Raw genomic sequence first — 13,114 nt, forward strand, 5'->3', positions numbered from 1 at the left:
GCTCGTCAATTAGGAGACTCAGTATTGTTAAGACGGCAACTTTCCCAAACTGATCCACAGATTCACTACCAATCAGTATTTCAGCAGGTGTTTTTTTTTTTAAGATTTTATTTATTTATTTGACACAGAGAGAGAGCGCGTGCCCACAAGCAGGGGGAGTTAACAGGCAGACGAAGAGTGAGAAGCAGGCTCTCTGCTGATCCCAGATCCTGGGATCATGACCTGAGCCCAAGGCAGACATTTAACTGACTGAGCCACCCATGTGTTCCTCAGCAGGTATTTTTTTGAAGAAAATAACAATCAAATTCTCAAATGTACACGGAAATGAAAAGGAACTATAAATAACCCAATAACCTTGCTTAAAAAAAAGGGTGGGGGGGACCTGAGGCACCATGTCAGGCTCTCTACTCAGCAGGGAGTCCGCCTCTCCCTCTGCCCCTCCTCCCCACCGGTGTGCCTGCGCTCTCTCTCTCTCTCTCTCTAATAAACAAAATCTTAAAAATACATATATTGGGGCACCTGGGGGGCTCAGTCACTTGGGCATCTCCATTCAGCTTAGGTCATGGTCCCAGGGTCCTGGAATCGAGCCCCACATCGGGCTCCCTGCTCAGTGGAGAGTCTGCTTCTCCCTCTCCCTCTGCTCCTCCCCCACCTTGTGCTCACTCTCTCTCACTCTTCCTCTCAAATCAATGAATAAAATCTTTAAAAATATATATCTATACATATTTATATATACAATTTTAAAAAGGACAAAGGTAAATACTCAGACTGCCTGATCTTGACACTTGCTGTGAAGTTACATGGATCAAGCCCACGTAGTATTGGTGAAAAGTCAGACACACAGATCAATGGACAGAACGGAGTCTAGAAAAGACCCGCACTAATATGGCCAAGGAGCTGTTCACAGGTGCAAAGGTAATGTAATGGAGAAAGGAATCGTTTCCAAAAATAGTGCCGAAATAAACAAACATCCATATGCAAAAAAGAACCTCAAATATGCCTTACACATGATACAGAAGTTAACTCAAATTGGATCATATACTAAATGGAATATGTGAAACCATACAACTTCCACAAAAGAAACTCTGTGAACTTGGATTGGGCAGAGTTCTTTTTTTTAATCTTTTTTTTTGTTTTAATGTAAGCTCTACACCCAACATAGGGCTTGAACTCCCAACCCCAAGATCAAGAGTCACACGCTCCTCCAGCTGAGCCAGCCGGGCGCCCCAGGATTAGGCCGCGCTCCTTGATATGATTCCAAAACCATATTCCATGAAAGTAAAACCTGAAGCATCTCCCCACAGCTAACACTAAACAATCTCAGAATAATGACAGCGTCGCACTGTCACTCAAGTAATAAAATAAATATCCACGAGTCCATACTCACATAAAAACCAAATAAATACATGAGGAAGAAGGGACAGCTCTTCTTTATAGAAAATCCCAATTAATAGAGAAGGAATGAGAGAAATAAAAAATGCTATTAGAACAACACTAATAATTCTTGCAGGCAACCCACCAATGGATGCTAAAATAGTGGGCAAACGTTTGAAGAGAAACAGGACACATGCACAGTTTTAAAGGATCTTCTGCAAGCAGTGCCTGGGTGGCCGAGTCGGTTAAGCATCTATCTGACTCTTGATTTCGGCTCGGGTCACGATCTCAGCATCATGGGATCGAGCTCCGAGTCTGGCTCCGTTCTCAGTGGAGAGTCTGCTTGGGATTCTCTCTCCCTCTGCCCCTCCACCCCTCCACCCTCTCTCTAAAATAAATAAGTAAAATAGTTTTAAAAATATAAAGTATCTCTTGCAAGACATGTACTAATTACAAAAGGAGTAAGGGCTTATAACAGAATAACAATCAAACATTTGACCAAAAATGATCTACAATTGGCCAATAAACACATGAAAATATGCTCAACATTATTTTCCTTAGGGAAATGCAAGTTAAAATCACAAGGAAATTCACTTACTAAAATGGATAAAAGGTAGGCATCTAACAGCGGCTGGCGAGGACATGGACCAGTTGCGAATCTCACACACCATGGTGGGAGTGTAAGATGGGAAAGCCACTCGGGGAAAACGGGTAAGCTGTTTTTCATAAAGTTAAACATACATATACCATAAGCCCTGGAAATGCCCCTCCTGGCGATTTACCCAAGAAGCATGAGATCTTACGTCTGTCAAAGACCTATATGTGAATGCTTACAGCAGCTTCAGGCCAAAGCTGGAAACAACCCGAATGTCCATCAACTGGTGAGCAAGTGACCTGTACATCTATGGGATGGAATACTACTCAGCAATGAAAAGAACAAACACGAATAAGTCTCCAAAGCATTGCACCAGGCGAGGACAGCAGATGCAGCAGGCTCCTAACTGTATGCAAGCATGAGCAGGACACTGTAGAAAACACACACAGACTGCAAGGACAGAGTGAGGGGGCGGATGAGACTGGGCTGAGAATGAAGGCCTGCAATGGGGAATGAGCTTTTAGGGTGAGAGAAATGTCCCATATGCTGATGGTGGTGGCAGTTAGAGAACTAAATATGTGTTTCGAAACTCACTGGATAGTTTTTATTGAAGGCAAATTATATCCCAATAAATCTGACAGTACAAACCAACATAAATTTCCACATTACTAACAGAATAAAGAAGAAAAACCGTATGGTCATCTAAATAGAGATAGAAAAGCACTGGCACAATTTAATACATGATAAAACTCTCCAAAAATTAGGGGAAGAACTTCCTTAATCTGACACAACATATCTATAAAAATATAGGGCTCCTGGGCGGCTCAGTAAGTTAAGCACTGCCTTCAGCTCAGGTCATGATCCCAGAGTCCTGGGACAGAACCCGCGTCGGACTCCTTGCTCAGCACAGAGTCTGCTCCTCCCTCTCCTCCCTGTTCATGCTCTCTGTCAAATAAATAATCAAAAGTCTTAAAAAAAAAAAAAAAGTATCTACAAAAGCCTACAACTCTCTCATGCATAAACGAGGAATATGGGGGTACCTGGCTGGCTCAGTTAAGCATCTGACACTTGATTTCAGCTCAGGTTGTGATCTCAGGGTCATGAGATTGAGGCCCATGTCGGGCTCCACACTCAATAGGGAGTCAGCTTGAGAGTCTCTCTCTCTCCCCACCACCCCTCTCCCTTCCCACTTCTAAAAACAAAACAAAACCCCCCCAAAACAAGAGGAATACGGAGTGCCTTCCCCCAAGTTCAGATGAAATGTGTATGATCACAACTAGTATTTGCAATAAGAAAAAGGAAATCACAGGGGCACCTGGGTGGCTCAGTCAGTGAAGCATCTGCCTTCGGCTCAGGTCATGATCCCAGGGTCCCAGGATCAAGTCCCACGTCGGGCTCCCTGCTCAGCAGGGAGTCTGCTTCTCCCTCTACCCCCTCCCCCGCTTCTGATCTCTCTCTCTCTCTCTCTCTCTCTTTCAAGCTCTCTAATAAATAAAATCTTTATTTAAAAAAAAGAGTTGAATGGATACAGAAAATGTAGAAAACTCAACAGAATACTAGACAGCAAGGAAAACGAACAATCTACAAGTACATGCCAACAGTGTGGGCCAATTGCATAAACATAACAAGATGAGTGGAAAAACGCAGTCATGAAACATTGGAGTTCCACTCATATGAAGTACAAAACAGGTGAACCCAACTGGGCTGCCAGAAGTCAGAGTAACAGTCCCCCACCGGTGAGGTGCCAGTAATAACTGACAGGTAATACTGTTTCTTGATCTGGTTGCTGGCTGCATGGGTGTATTCAGTCTCCAAAAATTCAGAGAACTAGAATATATTAGAATACATGCAGTTTTCTGCATATTATACTTCATATCATGCTTCAATAAAGAGGATTTTTTTTAATTACAAAAGTAGAAAAGAAAGAGAAAGCCTACCCATCGGAATGAAGAGTCCACCGTCCTCTGTCTCATCCTCAGCTTGCGGAGCCAGAGTCCCGAGTGGCTTTTCCTGAGGACAGGCACAGACATCTGGCTGAGGGGACTTCCCAGGCTGGGCTCCTGGTTTTGCAGAGTGGCTGCCTAATGGCAGCGAAGGCATCGCCCCTCCAGGATGCAACTGAGGTTTTCCTGGAAGAATCACAAGTATTGCTCCACACTCTGCCCATTATCAATCATACTAGGTTGCAGAAATCAGCATTTTGTTATAAAGTCCTTTGTAGCTGGGTAGCTTCATTAATGATGCATACACCATATAGGCATTCTCCTCTCTTACAGGGTCCGAAGAAATCAAAGCTCAGATCCAATGTACTCATCTATAATGTCAGGGTGTTGAACCACATAATGCCTACGATCTACTACTTTCTTTCCCTTTTAATTTTAAGTAGGCTCCACGCCCAGTATGGGGTTTGAACTCACGACGCTGAGATTAGGAGTCACGCACTCCACTGATTGAGCCAGCCAGGCGCCCCAAGGTCCTTCTACTTCTAATATGCTTTGAGATGTGCATTTTTTTCCTATGGAGGAATCAGAACGATAATTGTGGGGTGGGGGGCTGTTATACTCCTGATGACAAAGGGACATTTTCCATGGCCAACCATTAATACCACATTTAATCCCACTAAGTAATATCCATTATAAATGTCCTAAACTTTCGGACTCTGTAAATTATACAGAGCATTAGAGTAAACATCACCATAAAATTACCAATATATGGTTCTACAGTTCATTAGACAACTTTCCCGTCTTCACCTCAACTCTTAATGAGTGCTACCTTTCTTCTGGGGAAGATGGGGCATTTAAAAAGCAAGGAAACTTTCGTGCTGTAGCAAAAGTCAGCGTGAGAACAAGCTGTCATGGGGAGGAGAACACGGGCAGAACAGCTACAGGAGACACACACAGGCATGCTCGACAGTGACCGCTTGCTCCTGAGACAAGAACACAGGGGAAAGAGCGGAGGGAAGAAAAGGGTGCCCAACTTTTCACGGTGCGCTGTGGGCATCTATGAATTGTCTTCACATCTGTGTATTACAGACACATGACACATTAACAGATCAAGCTACTTATCACTGAGCTCTACGCAGAGCAGCCCTCATGCTGTGACCTGCTGTCTCATCGACACGGGGACTTTCAGCCGGCGTAAACATGGTTTTAAATTGGACCATCTTCTCCCCCAACAAAGAAAAAAGCTTTCCTCTTAAAGAAGCCATGAATCAATCCTGACTTGCATGTACTCTCAATCTTCAGTGCTTCACTTCCAGAGCCCATGGCTACTTCACCACGTCAAAACGTCCCACGGCTTTGCCTCTCACAGGGATTGGACAAGGAGTCAGATCCCAAATCCATCAAATCCAAAGTTGTTCTCAGCCAAATTTCTTAGAACAGAGAACTTCAATAAACAGCACAGTGATCTCCTTTCATCAACAATCATGAACAAGTTGTACAATTAATGATGTCGACATTTTCAAAACTGAACATAAAAGACTTTTTAAACAAACATGCCAGAAGTTCACTTTGGTATGTAGTTTCCATTGATACTTCTACGACCTAAAACATGTCTGGAACTCTAACACTGTTCCTACAGTTTACCAGCCACAGATTCCTTTTCTTTTCTAAGTTTTATTGATTTAAGTAATCTCTACATCCAACACGGGGCTCAAACTCATGACCCTGAAATCAAGAGTCACACGCTCTTCCAACTGAGCCAGCCAGGTGCCCCAAAAATGTTTTTTCTATGACCACATCACATTGCTTCTCAATTTAACTCCTGTCTCAGAGACCCCACAGGAACCCCACTCTTCCTTTCTTCTCTCTGTGTGCCAGATGATCAGAGCGCCCTAGAAAGGGAAGCTGAGGGTAAGACAGAGCAGGGGAAGCCTTACACGGAACACAGCTGTAACTTATTTACTGCCGGCCTAGAACTGTGAATTGGTAACATGAAAATAATTAGCTGAACTGTGCAAGTCAACTAATTATAAGCTGAAATCTGCCTAAATTAATCATTTAAGAAGGCAAAAAAAAAAGTGTAAGTAGAAATTAGGGTATGTAAATCGATTTTAAAAGAACAATGAAAATTCTGGGGGGAAATAGAGGGAGCAGTAGGGGGTTAAAATTCTGTTAGAGGGGCGCCTGGGTGGCACAGCGGTTAAGCGTCTGCCTTCGGCTCAGGGCGTGATCCCGGCGTTATGGGATCGAGCCCCACATCAGGCTCCTCCACTATGAGCCTGCCTCTTCCTCTCCCACTCCCCCTGCTTGTGCTCCCTCTCTTGCTGGCTATCTCTATCTCTGTCGAATAAATAAATAAAATCTTTAAAAAAAAAAAAAATTCTGTTAGAATATACACCAACACAAGGAAGGTTTAATCACTAGCACCTGCAGCCTAGAAACATGATTTCACAGTGTACCCATTGTAACAAAATGCCGATACAGTAGCCCCCTGCTTATCTCCTGGGACACAGGTTCCAAAAGCCCCAGTGATGCCTGAAACTTCCCATAGTGTTTTTTCCTGTACATACCTGACAGTTTAATTTATAAATTCTGCAGTGAGATTAACAATAACTAATAATAGAACAATTATAACAATGTACTGTAATAAAAGTTATACAACTGTGATCTCTCTCTCTCAAAATATCTTACTATCCTGCACTCACCCTTCTTCTTGTCATGATGTGAGATGATGTGATGCCTACGTGAGGAGATGAAGCGAGGGGAGTGCTGTAGGCGTGGTGACACAGCATTAGGCTACTACTGACCTTATGACGAGGTGAAGTCAGGAGGATCATCTGCTTCCAGACCATGGTTGACTGCAGATAACTGAAACCACGGATAAGGGGGAACTACTACACTTCAAAATAACCCAGATTTTTTTGGTTTTGTTTTTTTCTACATAATTGTAATACACATGTTACTTAAAAGAAAGCAAAACAACAAAACAAATATATAATCTTTTTTTTTTTTTAAAGATTTTCCTTTTAAGTAATCTCTACACCCAACAAGGGACTCAAAACTTACAACCTGGAGATCAAGAGTCACGTGCTCCAATGACTTAGCCAGCCAGGCGCCCCTACACTAAATTTTAATGGTAATTACTATGCGTAGTAAGATTGTGGGTGATTATTTTCTTCGTTAAACTTTTCATTATTCAAAATACATATATATGAATTTTCAATCTTCTTTCTTCCTTTCTGTTTTGCATGTTACACTTCTATTCCACAAAAAAAAAAAAAAGTGACTGGGGGGGCAAAGGGTTCTGGATAGACACTCAAGAGGTCCTTCCTTTCTTGGTATTACAGCTCATTAAAGTGCAAGGTGGTAGAATCCACTTTCAATTATCCAGCTTTAAAAAGGGGAGTGGAATTACAGATAATCCTAAACAAATGTTTATTTTATTCATCTACACTTGGACATCTGTAAACTAACCACTGAAATATCTCTAGATTCCACTCCTCCACAGCTGCATGACTTTGAACCCCTAGTGAATGCCCATTCCTTCCCTACTAGCACTGGAATTCTGTATCCTCTCCACATCCCCCACCCTCATGTCACAGACACAGCCGAGCTTGAAGAAGACATCTCGGGGACCCTACTGCCTCCCTGGCCGTCTCCATTCTCCTGCTGCAAAACAGCCAGTGCTGCTATCATCCTCCCTCCTGATTTCCATCAGCTGATCTCCTCGTCCCAGCAACTCTCCGACGCCCCTTCTCAACCACCCCCAGCCTGCAAGCGCAGCCTCTGTCAGGCCCCGTCATCCTTCGCTCTCCTTTGTCACTTGTAAATGATGTGCACAGTTCTGAGAGCTCTCCTCCTCCTGACTTCTCCGATCACCTCTCCAGTTTTCCCTTCTCTGTCATCTTCCTCAGCCTGAGGTGGTCCACTTCTTCCACACTCCTTTCCATGAAGAAGCAGCACAACGAACAGTTTTGACCATTTCTACTCCTACCTATTACCCAGCTTCAATCTCAGAGTTCTAGTTTATCTTGATTGCCCCCACAGCACACCTCACACTCTGCATGCCTAAAGCCCAACTCCCTTCCAACCCGTCCAATGCCTGCACCACCATCCCCAGGACAGATATCTTCAATGGTATCAATCTCCAAGCAAGACTAACTCTCCCTTCGTAATGTCTCTAAGACGCACCATTTCTTCCCTCCTCACTGCCAACATCCCAGGGCACGCCTTTGTAAGGGCTCAGGGGGAGAGGGGCAAGGCTCTGTGTGCTCTGCACCAGCACTCTCCACGGGAGGCCCTACTGCACGCCCACACCAGCAGCACCTCTGCAGGCTTGCCCAATGTGTGCTCCACATCCACTCTTCCCCAGTCTACGGAACCCTACCAGTCCCTCAAGTCCCAATTACAAAAATCCTAATTCCCTGTACCACACATGCTAGCACTTACACACCACCTCGAGCTGCTCCAAATGGATTACGTGTTTATGTCTCGTCTTCCCAACTAGACCACAAGCTTCCCGAGGTGAGAACTGTGCCTTCTGCTTCTTTTATTTATTAACTGGCTATCACCTACAGGAAAAGTTCAAACACTTGAGCATGAAAAACAAAGCCCTCACAATCTAAACATAATCAACCGCTCTGAAGTCATCTCTCACTTCTTCCAATCAACCACGTCACCATCACCTTCGGCCTCTGCCTTGGTGCCTACTGTTCTTGGCCTACGATACCCCATGCCACCAACTGTCAAACTACAACTCATCCTTCAAGTCCTACAACTCATCCTTATGTCATCTCTGTCAAGGCCCACCCAACGTCCCAGGCAGTAGTCTGTCCCCTTACACTGCTGCCCCTCCTCCACAAGCCCCACTTCATGGATACCCACCAAATCACAAAAGGCCATACACAGTTCACCCCTCCAGACATGAGCGGGTAAGAGAAAGAGAAGGATACAGAAGAGGATCTTGGGAATGGGAGAAAAAAGAAAGTCTCGGCCCATTCACAAAGCTGACTGTCGACCCTTACGAGCAGTGCAGTTCCGAATCCATAGTGAATCAGTATCCCCCGTCAGAAACACCGCTTCGTAAAGGAACTGCAGAGAGCACAGTGGCAAACAGGTGCGTCATGGCAAACGTGACCGAACGACCATTCACATCTTACCTCCTTCTTCCTTGACTTCTTCACTAGGCTCTCCTGAAAAAGGCTCCTTTGTAATAGGATGGTCACCTCTGTCTTCTTGGGGAACAAGCCCAGGCCTCAGTGTAATCTTCTTCCCTCTCCTTGAGCCAGTGGCCTGGGCTTTTCCTTTACCAATGTGTACATTAAGGGGCTGGGAAGACTCCAAGGAAGGTAGGGTGATTCCCTGAGAGATGGCCGCATCAACAGCTTCCAGAACTGGTGTGTTTGTGTCCTGGGTGAGCACCCTAGAGCTCAAAGATGGATCCTCCACACCAAGCTGATTTCCGGCATCCTGCACAGACTCTACTTGGAGGCCAGCTGCTCTGCCATGACTCGGACCCCCAGAGAGTGACAATGACCCCAAGTCTTTCACCTGGCCAGATGACGACTTAACAGCTGACTCCAGGTCTAGGTCCTCTTCCTCCTGGTTGCCTTGGTGCTGGGGGGACTCTGCCACCGTAGTCCTTCTCTTCTTACAGGGCAACATTGTACAAGTCCCACTCCTGTTCCATCCTGAAAGGAGAAAAGCAAGTTCTCATCACCCTCATGTTAATTAGTGATAATAGCATTTCTTCAAGTATCTTTCCACTCATTCATGTTCAGTCATGGACACAGTACTTTATACCACATACACAACGTCCCAGCAGGTGGGAGGTGAGAGACTGTGGTTAGAGCGTGGTGCTCAAACCCTAATCCCACTACTGCTCAGCATGCTATCTTGGCTGATTTAACCTCTCTGATCTTGAGTTTCCTCCACTGTAAAGGATAGTGACTGTGCTTACCCCACAGAGTTGTGTTAAACAGTAAGTGATTAGTAAATGTTAGTTATCATTATTACCATCAGGAAGGTAGAAAAGCATGATGCCGAGAGCAAACTGTGCAAACTCCATTTGTTTCCCAATCAGCTTCTCTCCAGCTCCGTGACCCTGCATAAGTTACTTAAACTGAACCTCAGTTTCTTCAGCTATAAAACAAAATAGGGGAGCCTGGGTGGCTCAGTCGGTTAAGCATCTGCCTTTGGCTCAGGTCATGATCCCAGGGTTGGGATCGAGCCCCACGTCGGGCTCCCTGCTCAGGGGAGAGCCTGCTTCTCCCTCTGCCCTTCCCCCCTCCTTGTGTTCTCTTGCACTTGCTCCTTCTCTCAAATAAATAAAATCTTTTAAAAAGTTTTTAAAAATAAAATAAAAATAGCATCTATGTCATCAGACAGCAATTTATTACATCAAATATGTTTGCTATTGCTGTTTTCATAAACAGGTAGTTCCATTAACAGAAACAATCCAAAAGCAAAGTGTGGTTGTTTAAAAAGGTTAAGCTATATTAACAGAAATTTTGTGTTGAAAACAAGAGAGTTCCATTCTCTATGCTGTGTCACTTCTTGACTCTTGGCTTCAATTCCAGTTATTCACAATTTTAAGGGCAACACTAACTTAAGCTGGAGGGTATCTTTTATGTTCTTATAGTACCTGTTTGCAAACCTCTTTTACAGTATTTATCACTTTTGTCATTCTCTTGTCTGTCTCCTTCCCATCTCCTTCCCCCAAAACTCTGTGCTTTCTGAGGAAAAGGACTCTTCCAACTAGCACTCCTAGTACTTGGCAGGGTCTGCCTATGGTGTACTCATGAACGTTCCCTGAAGAAACAAACGAAAGAGGGCATGAACTTCCCATTTGGTGCTTATTCGATGCAGCATTTAGACCATGAGTTAAGCATTTGTATGGAAACTGATTGCATCTTTCTACCCAGAAAAACTTTACTCTCAATATAATAGCCTCGAGAATAAAATAAGTTGCCTTGTACAACACTGAGTTCTTCCTCACTGACAACGGGACAATGCCCATCTATCAAGGCACTACACGAAAGCTTGGACTAGAGGACTAAGAAAGTTCTCTCTCAGAGTCTGAACTATGAGGTTATTTTAAAACTCTCCAATTCAGGGGCGCCTGGCCAACTCGGTCAGAAGAGCGCAGGTAGAACTCTTGCTCTCAGGGCCGTGAGTTCCAGCCCCACGTTGGGGATTGAAGTTACTTAAATAAATAGACGGATAATTTTTAAAAATAAAATAAACGTCCCTAATTCAGTTTCTCCAGGCAGCAGGAGAGAATCCCACCCCTGGCCCCAATTCAGCCCATGTCCTAATCTTGCTTACTAGGGCTCAATAAACAAGTGAAGGTTCTGCTGATCCCGGTGAGGGAGGGTGGGGAGTAGGTTAGAGGTGGGGTGGGAGCAGCTTGCACGGGTCCTGCATTTCAGAGATGAAAGACAGGTTGAGAAAAGAAAAAGGACGGGAGGCAGCCAGCTACTATTCAAAGGCAGCAGGGTGCAGAGATGGGCTCCAGGCACTTCAAACGCAGCAGCTCTCATACGGCCCCGGCTCCAGGAACTGGAGTCACAGGCGGGGGTGGGGGGGGGGGCGGGAATGAATGCGACCCCGGGCAGCGCCAGCGCGGGCCCCTCCCGAGCACAGATTCCAAAAGGGGGTCCTCGCTGCGCTCCCCACTTCGGCGCCGAGTGGCGGCCCAGGTCCCCACGCCCAGCCCGGCACCGTCACGCACCCCGCGCTAACCCGACCCCTCTTCCCTCCCCACCGCACGCGCCCCGCCGCCCTCACCAGCCGGCCGGATCCCGCGGAAACCCAGCTCCGCTACCGCCGGAAGTCGACCAACGGCAGCGATGGACGTGCGCGTCCCCGAGCCGCGGAGCGCGGCGCCAGGCCGCCAAGGAGCATGCGCCGGCCTCCAGGCGCCATGCTAGGTTGGGGCGGACTGAAGCCGGTTCGCTCGCGGTTCGCCCAGGAATTGAAAGGGGATCCCTGGCTTTCTCTGTCCGTGGAGCTGTCCTACTCAAAACAAAGCTGGGGGCTGCGATTCAGAGGTGTAGTTTGACAACTGTTCCTTCCCGCCGCGAGATACTTGGTATACGGGACCGAGGAAATGGCGAATTCATAAAATTGCAGAAAGAGGACTCCCTGACTTGTACAAATAGTGCGGTTTCCCGAATAAAACGAAGGCAGTCTTGGACTCAACCCATAGTGATTATTCCTATGTGTATAACACTCTTCATTCCACCAAATGCTTTCATTTACGTTATCATAAGTGAGCTGCTCTTCACAATAAACCCTGTGAGACAATGAATATTGTACCTTCCAATTTACACAGAACGAATTTGGGCTCAGCTGGGAAGATGATTTCACAAACATACACGGCTATCAAGGGAAATCAGGTATCCTAACTCTGGCTTCTAATGCACGCAGATCCAGTGCTCTCGGGAGGGTGCCTGGGGCAGAGTAGATGTTCATTCAATACATGGGTTTTCTAGAACCATGTTCTTTGCACTTTTCTAGAAGGACAGAATGTCGAAGCTGAAAACATACATTCAGCTGTCTCAGTTTACAGGTGAACCACCAACAAATATTTATGCATTTAAATAATTTGACCTGATCCTGTCTGTAAACAGGATGAAAGCATCCACAGTCAAAAAAGTAGAATGAAATTGCGGTAATCATGGAGATTACTGCCAGGATTCTACAACCTGAATCACCCTGCCTCTCCCAAATGCCAAGGAAATCTCTAGAAGCTTGGAGTTTCATCTGCATCCTGTTCTTCACCCTGCAGAATACACAGATCTGTTGGTTTGCTCCCTCGCTCTGCCCTTCTCTCCCATTGTGTTTGTGTGTGTATTGAAAATTTTGGAAGAGAAATATCCAACACAGGTTAACTTTGACACACTTTTTTAAAAAACAGCTTTAATTTACACACCACAAAATCCATCCGTAGACGGATTGTAGCATTTTACTTATTATAATAATTCCTGGTAAATTTTCAGAGTTTGCGACCATCACCTGGTTTAGTCTTTAATCAGAGCTTCTGAAGTTTAGTTTCCATAACGCGTAACAATAATGACAAATGATACTGAAATGCAGGCAGTATAAAATTTTCCTTTTCCAAAATCCTGGGCTCCCTGTCACCCAGAACATTCTGCGGCTGTATTTAGCCCAGGGAACCGGAATCACAGGATCTATGGGA

General features: G+C 45.2%; 1 protein-coding gene across 13 annotated transcripts in view; it reads right to left on the bottom strand.

Annotated features, from left to right (window-relative positions):
* Positions 1-11,767, bottom strand: part of GON4L (gon-4 like) — a 63,748-nt gene extending 51,981 nt beyond the window's left edge. For 9 of the 13 annotated variants that reach the window (XR_006777190.2, XM_087854958.1, XM_045784081.2 and 6 more), the window contains exons 1-3: positions 11,701-11,767; positions 9,072-9,602; positions 3,907-4,098 (exon numbers count right to left, since the gene is read on the bottom strand). Coding sequence is in view for 12 of the 13 variants with exons in the window: in XM_087854958.1 (XP_087711084.1) it covers positions 3,907-4,098; positions 9,072-9,576 (697 nt within the window). In the remaining variant the exon portion in view is untranslated. The other 4 variants (XM_087854974.1, XM_087854960.1, XM_087854978.1 and 1 more) reach the window with 4 other exon arrangements.
* Positions 11,768-13,114: the final 1,347 nt, after the last annotated feature.

This window comes from Ursus americanus, chromosome 2, assembly GCF_024610735.1.
Source record: "Ursus americanus isolate L20-20 chromosome 2, mUrsAme1.1.p, whole genome shotgun sequence".
Taxonomy (NCBI): domain Eukaryota; kingdom Metazoa; phylum Chordata; class Mammalia; order Carnivora; family Ursidae; genus Ursus; species Ursus americanus.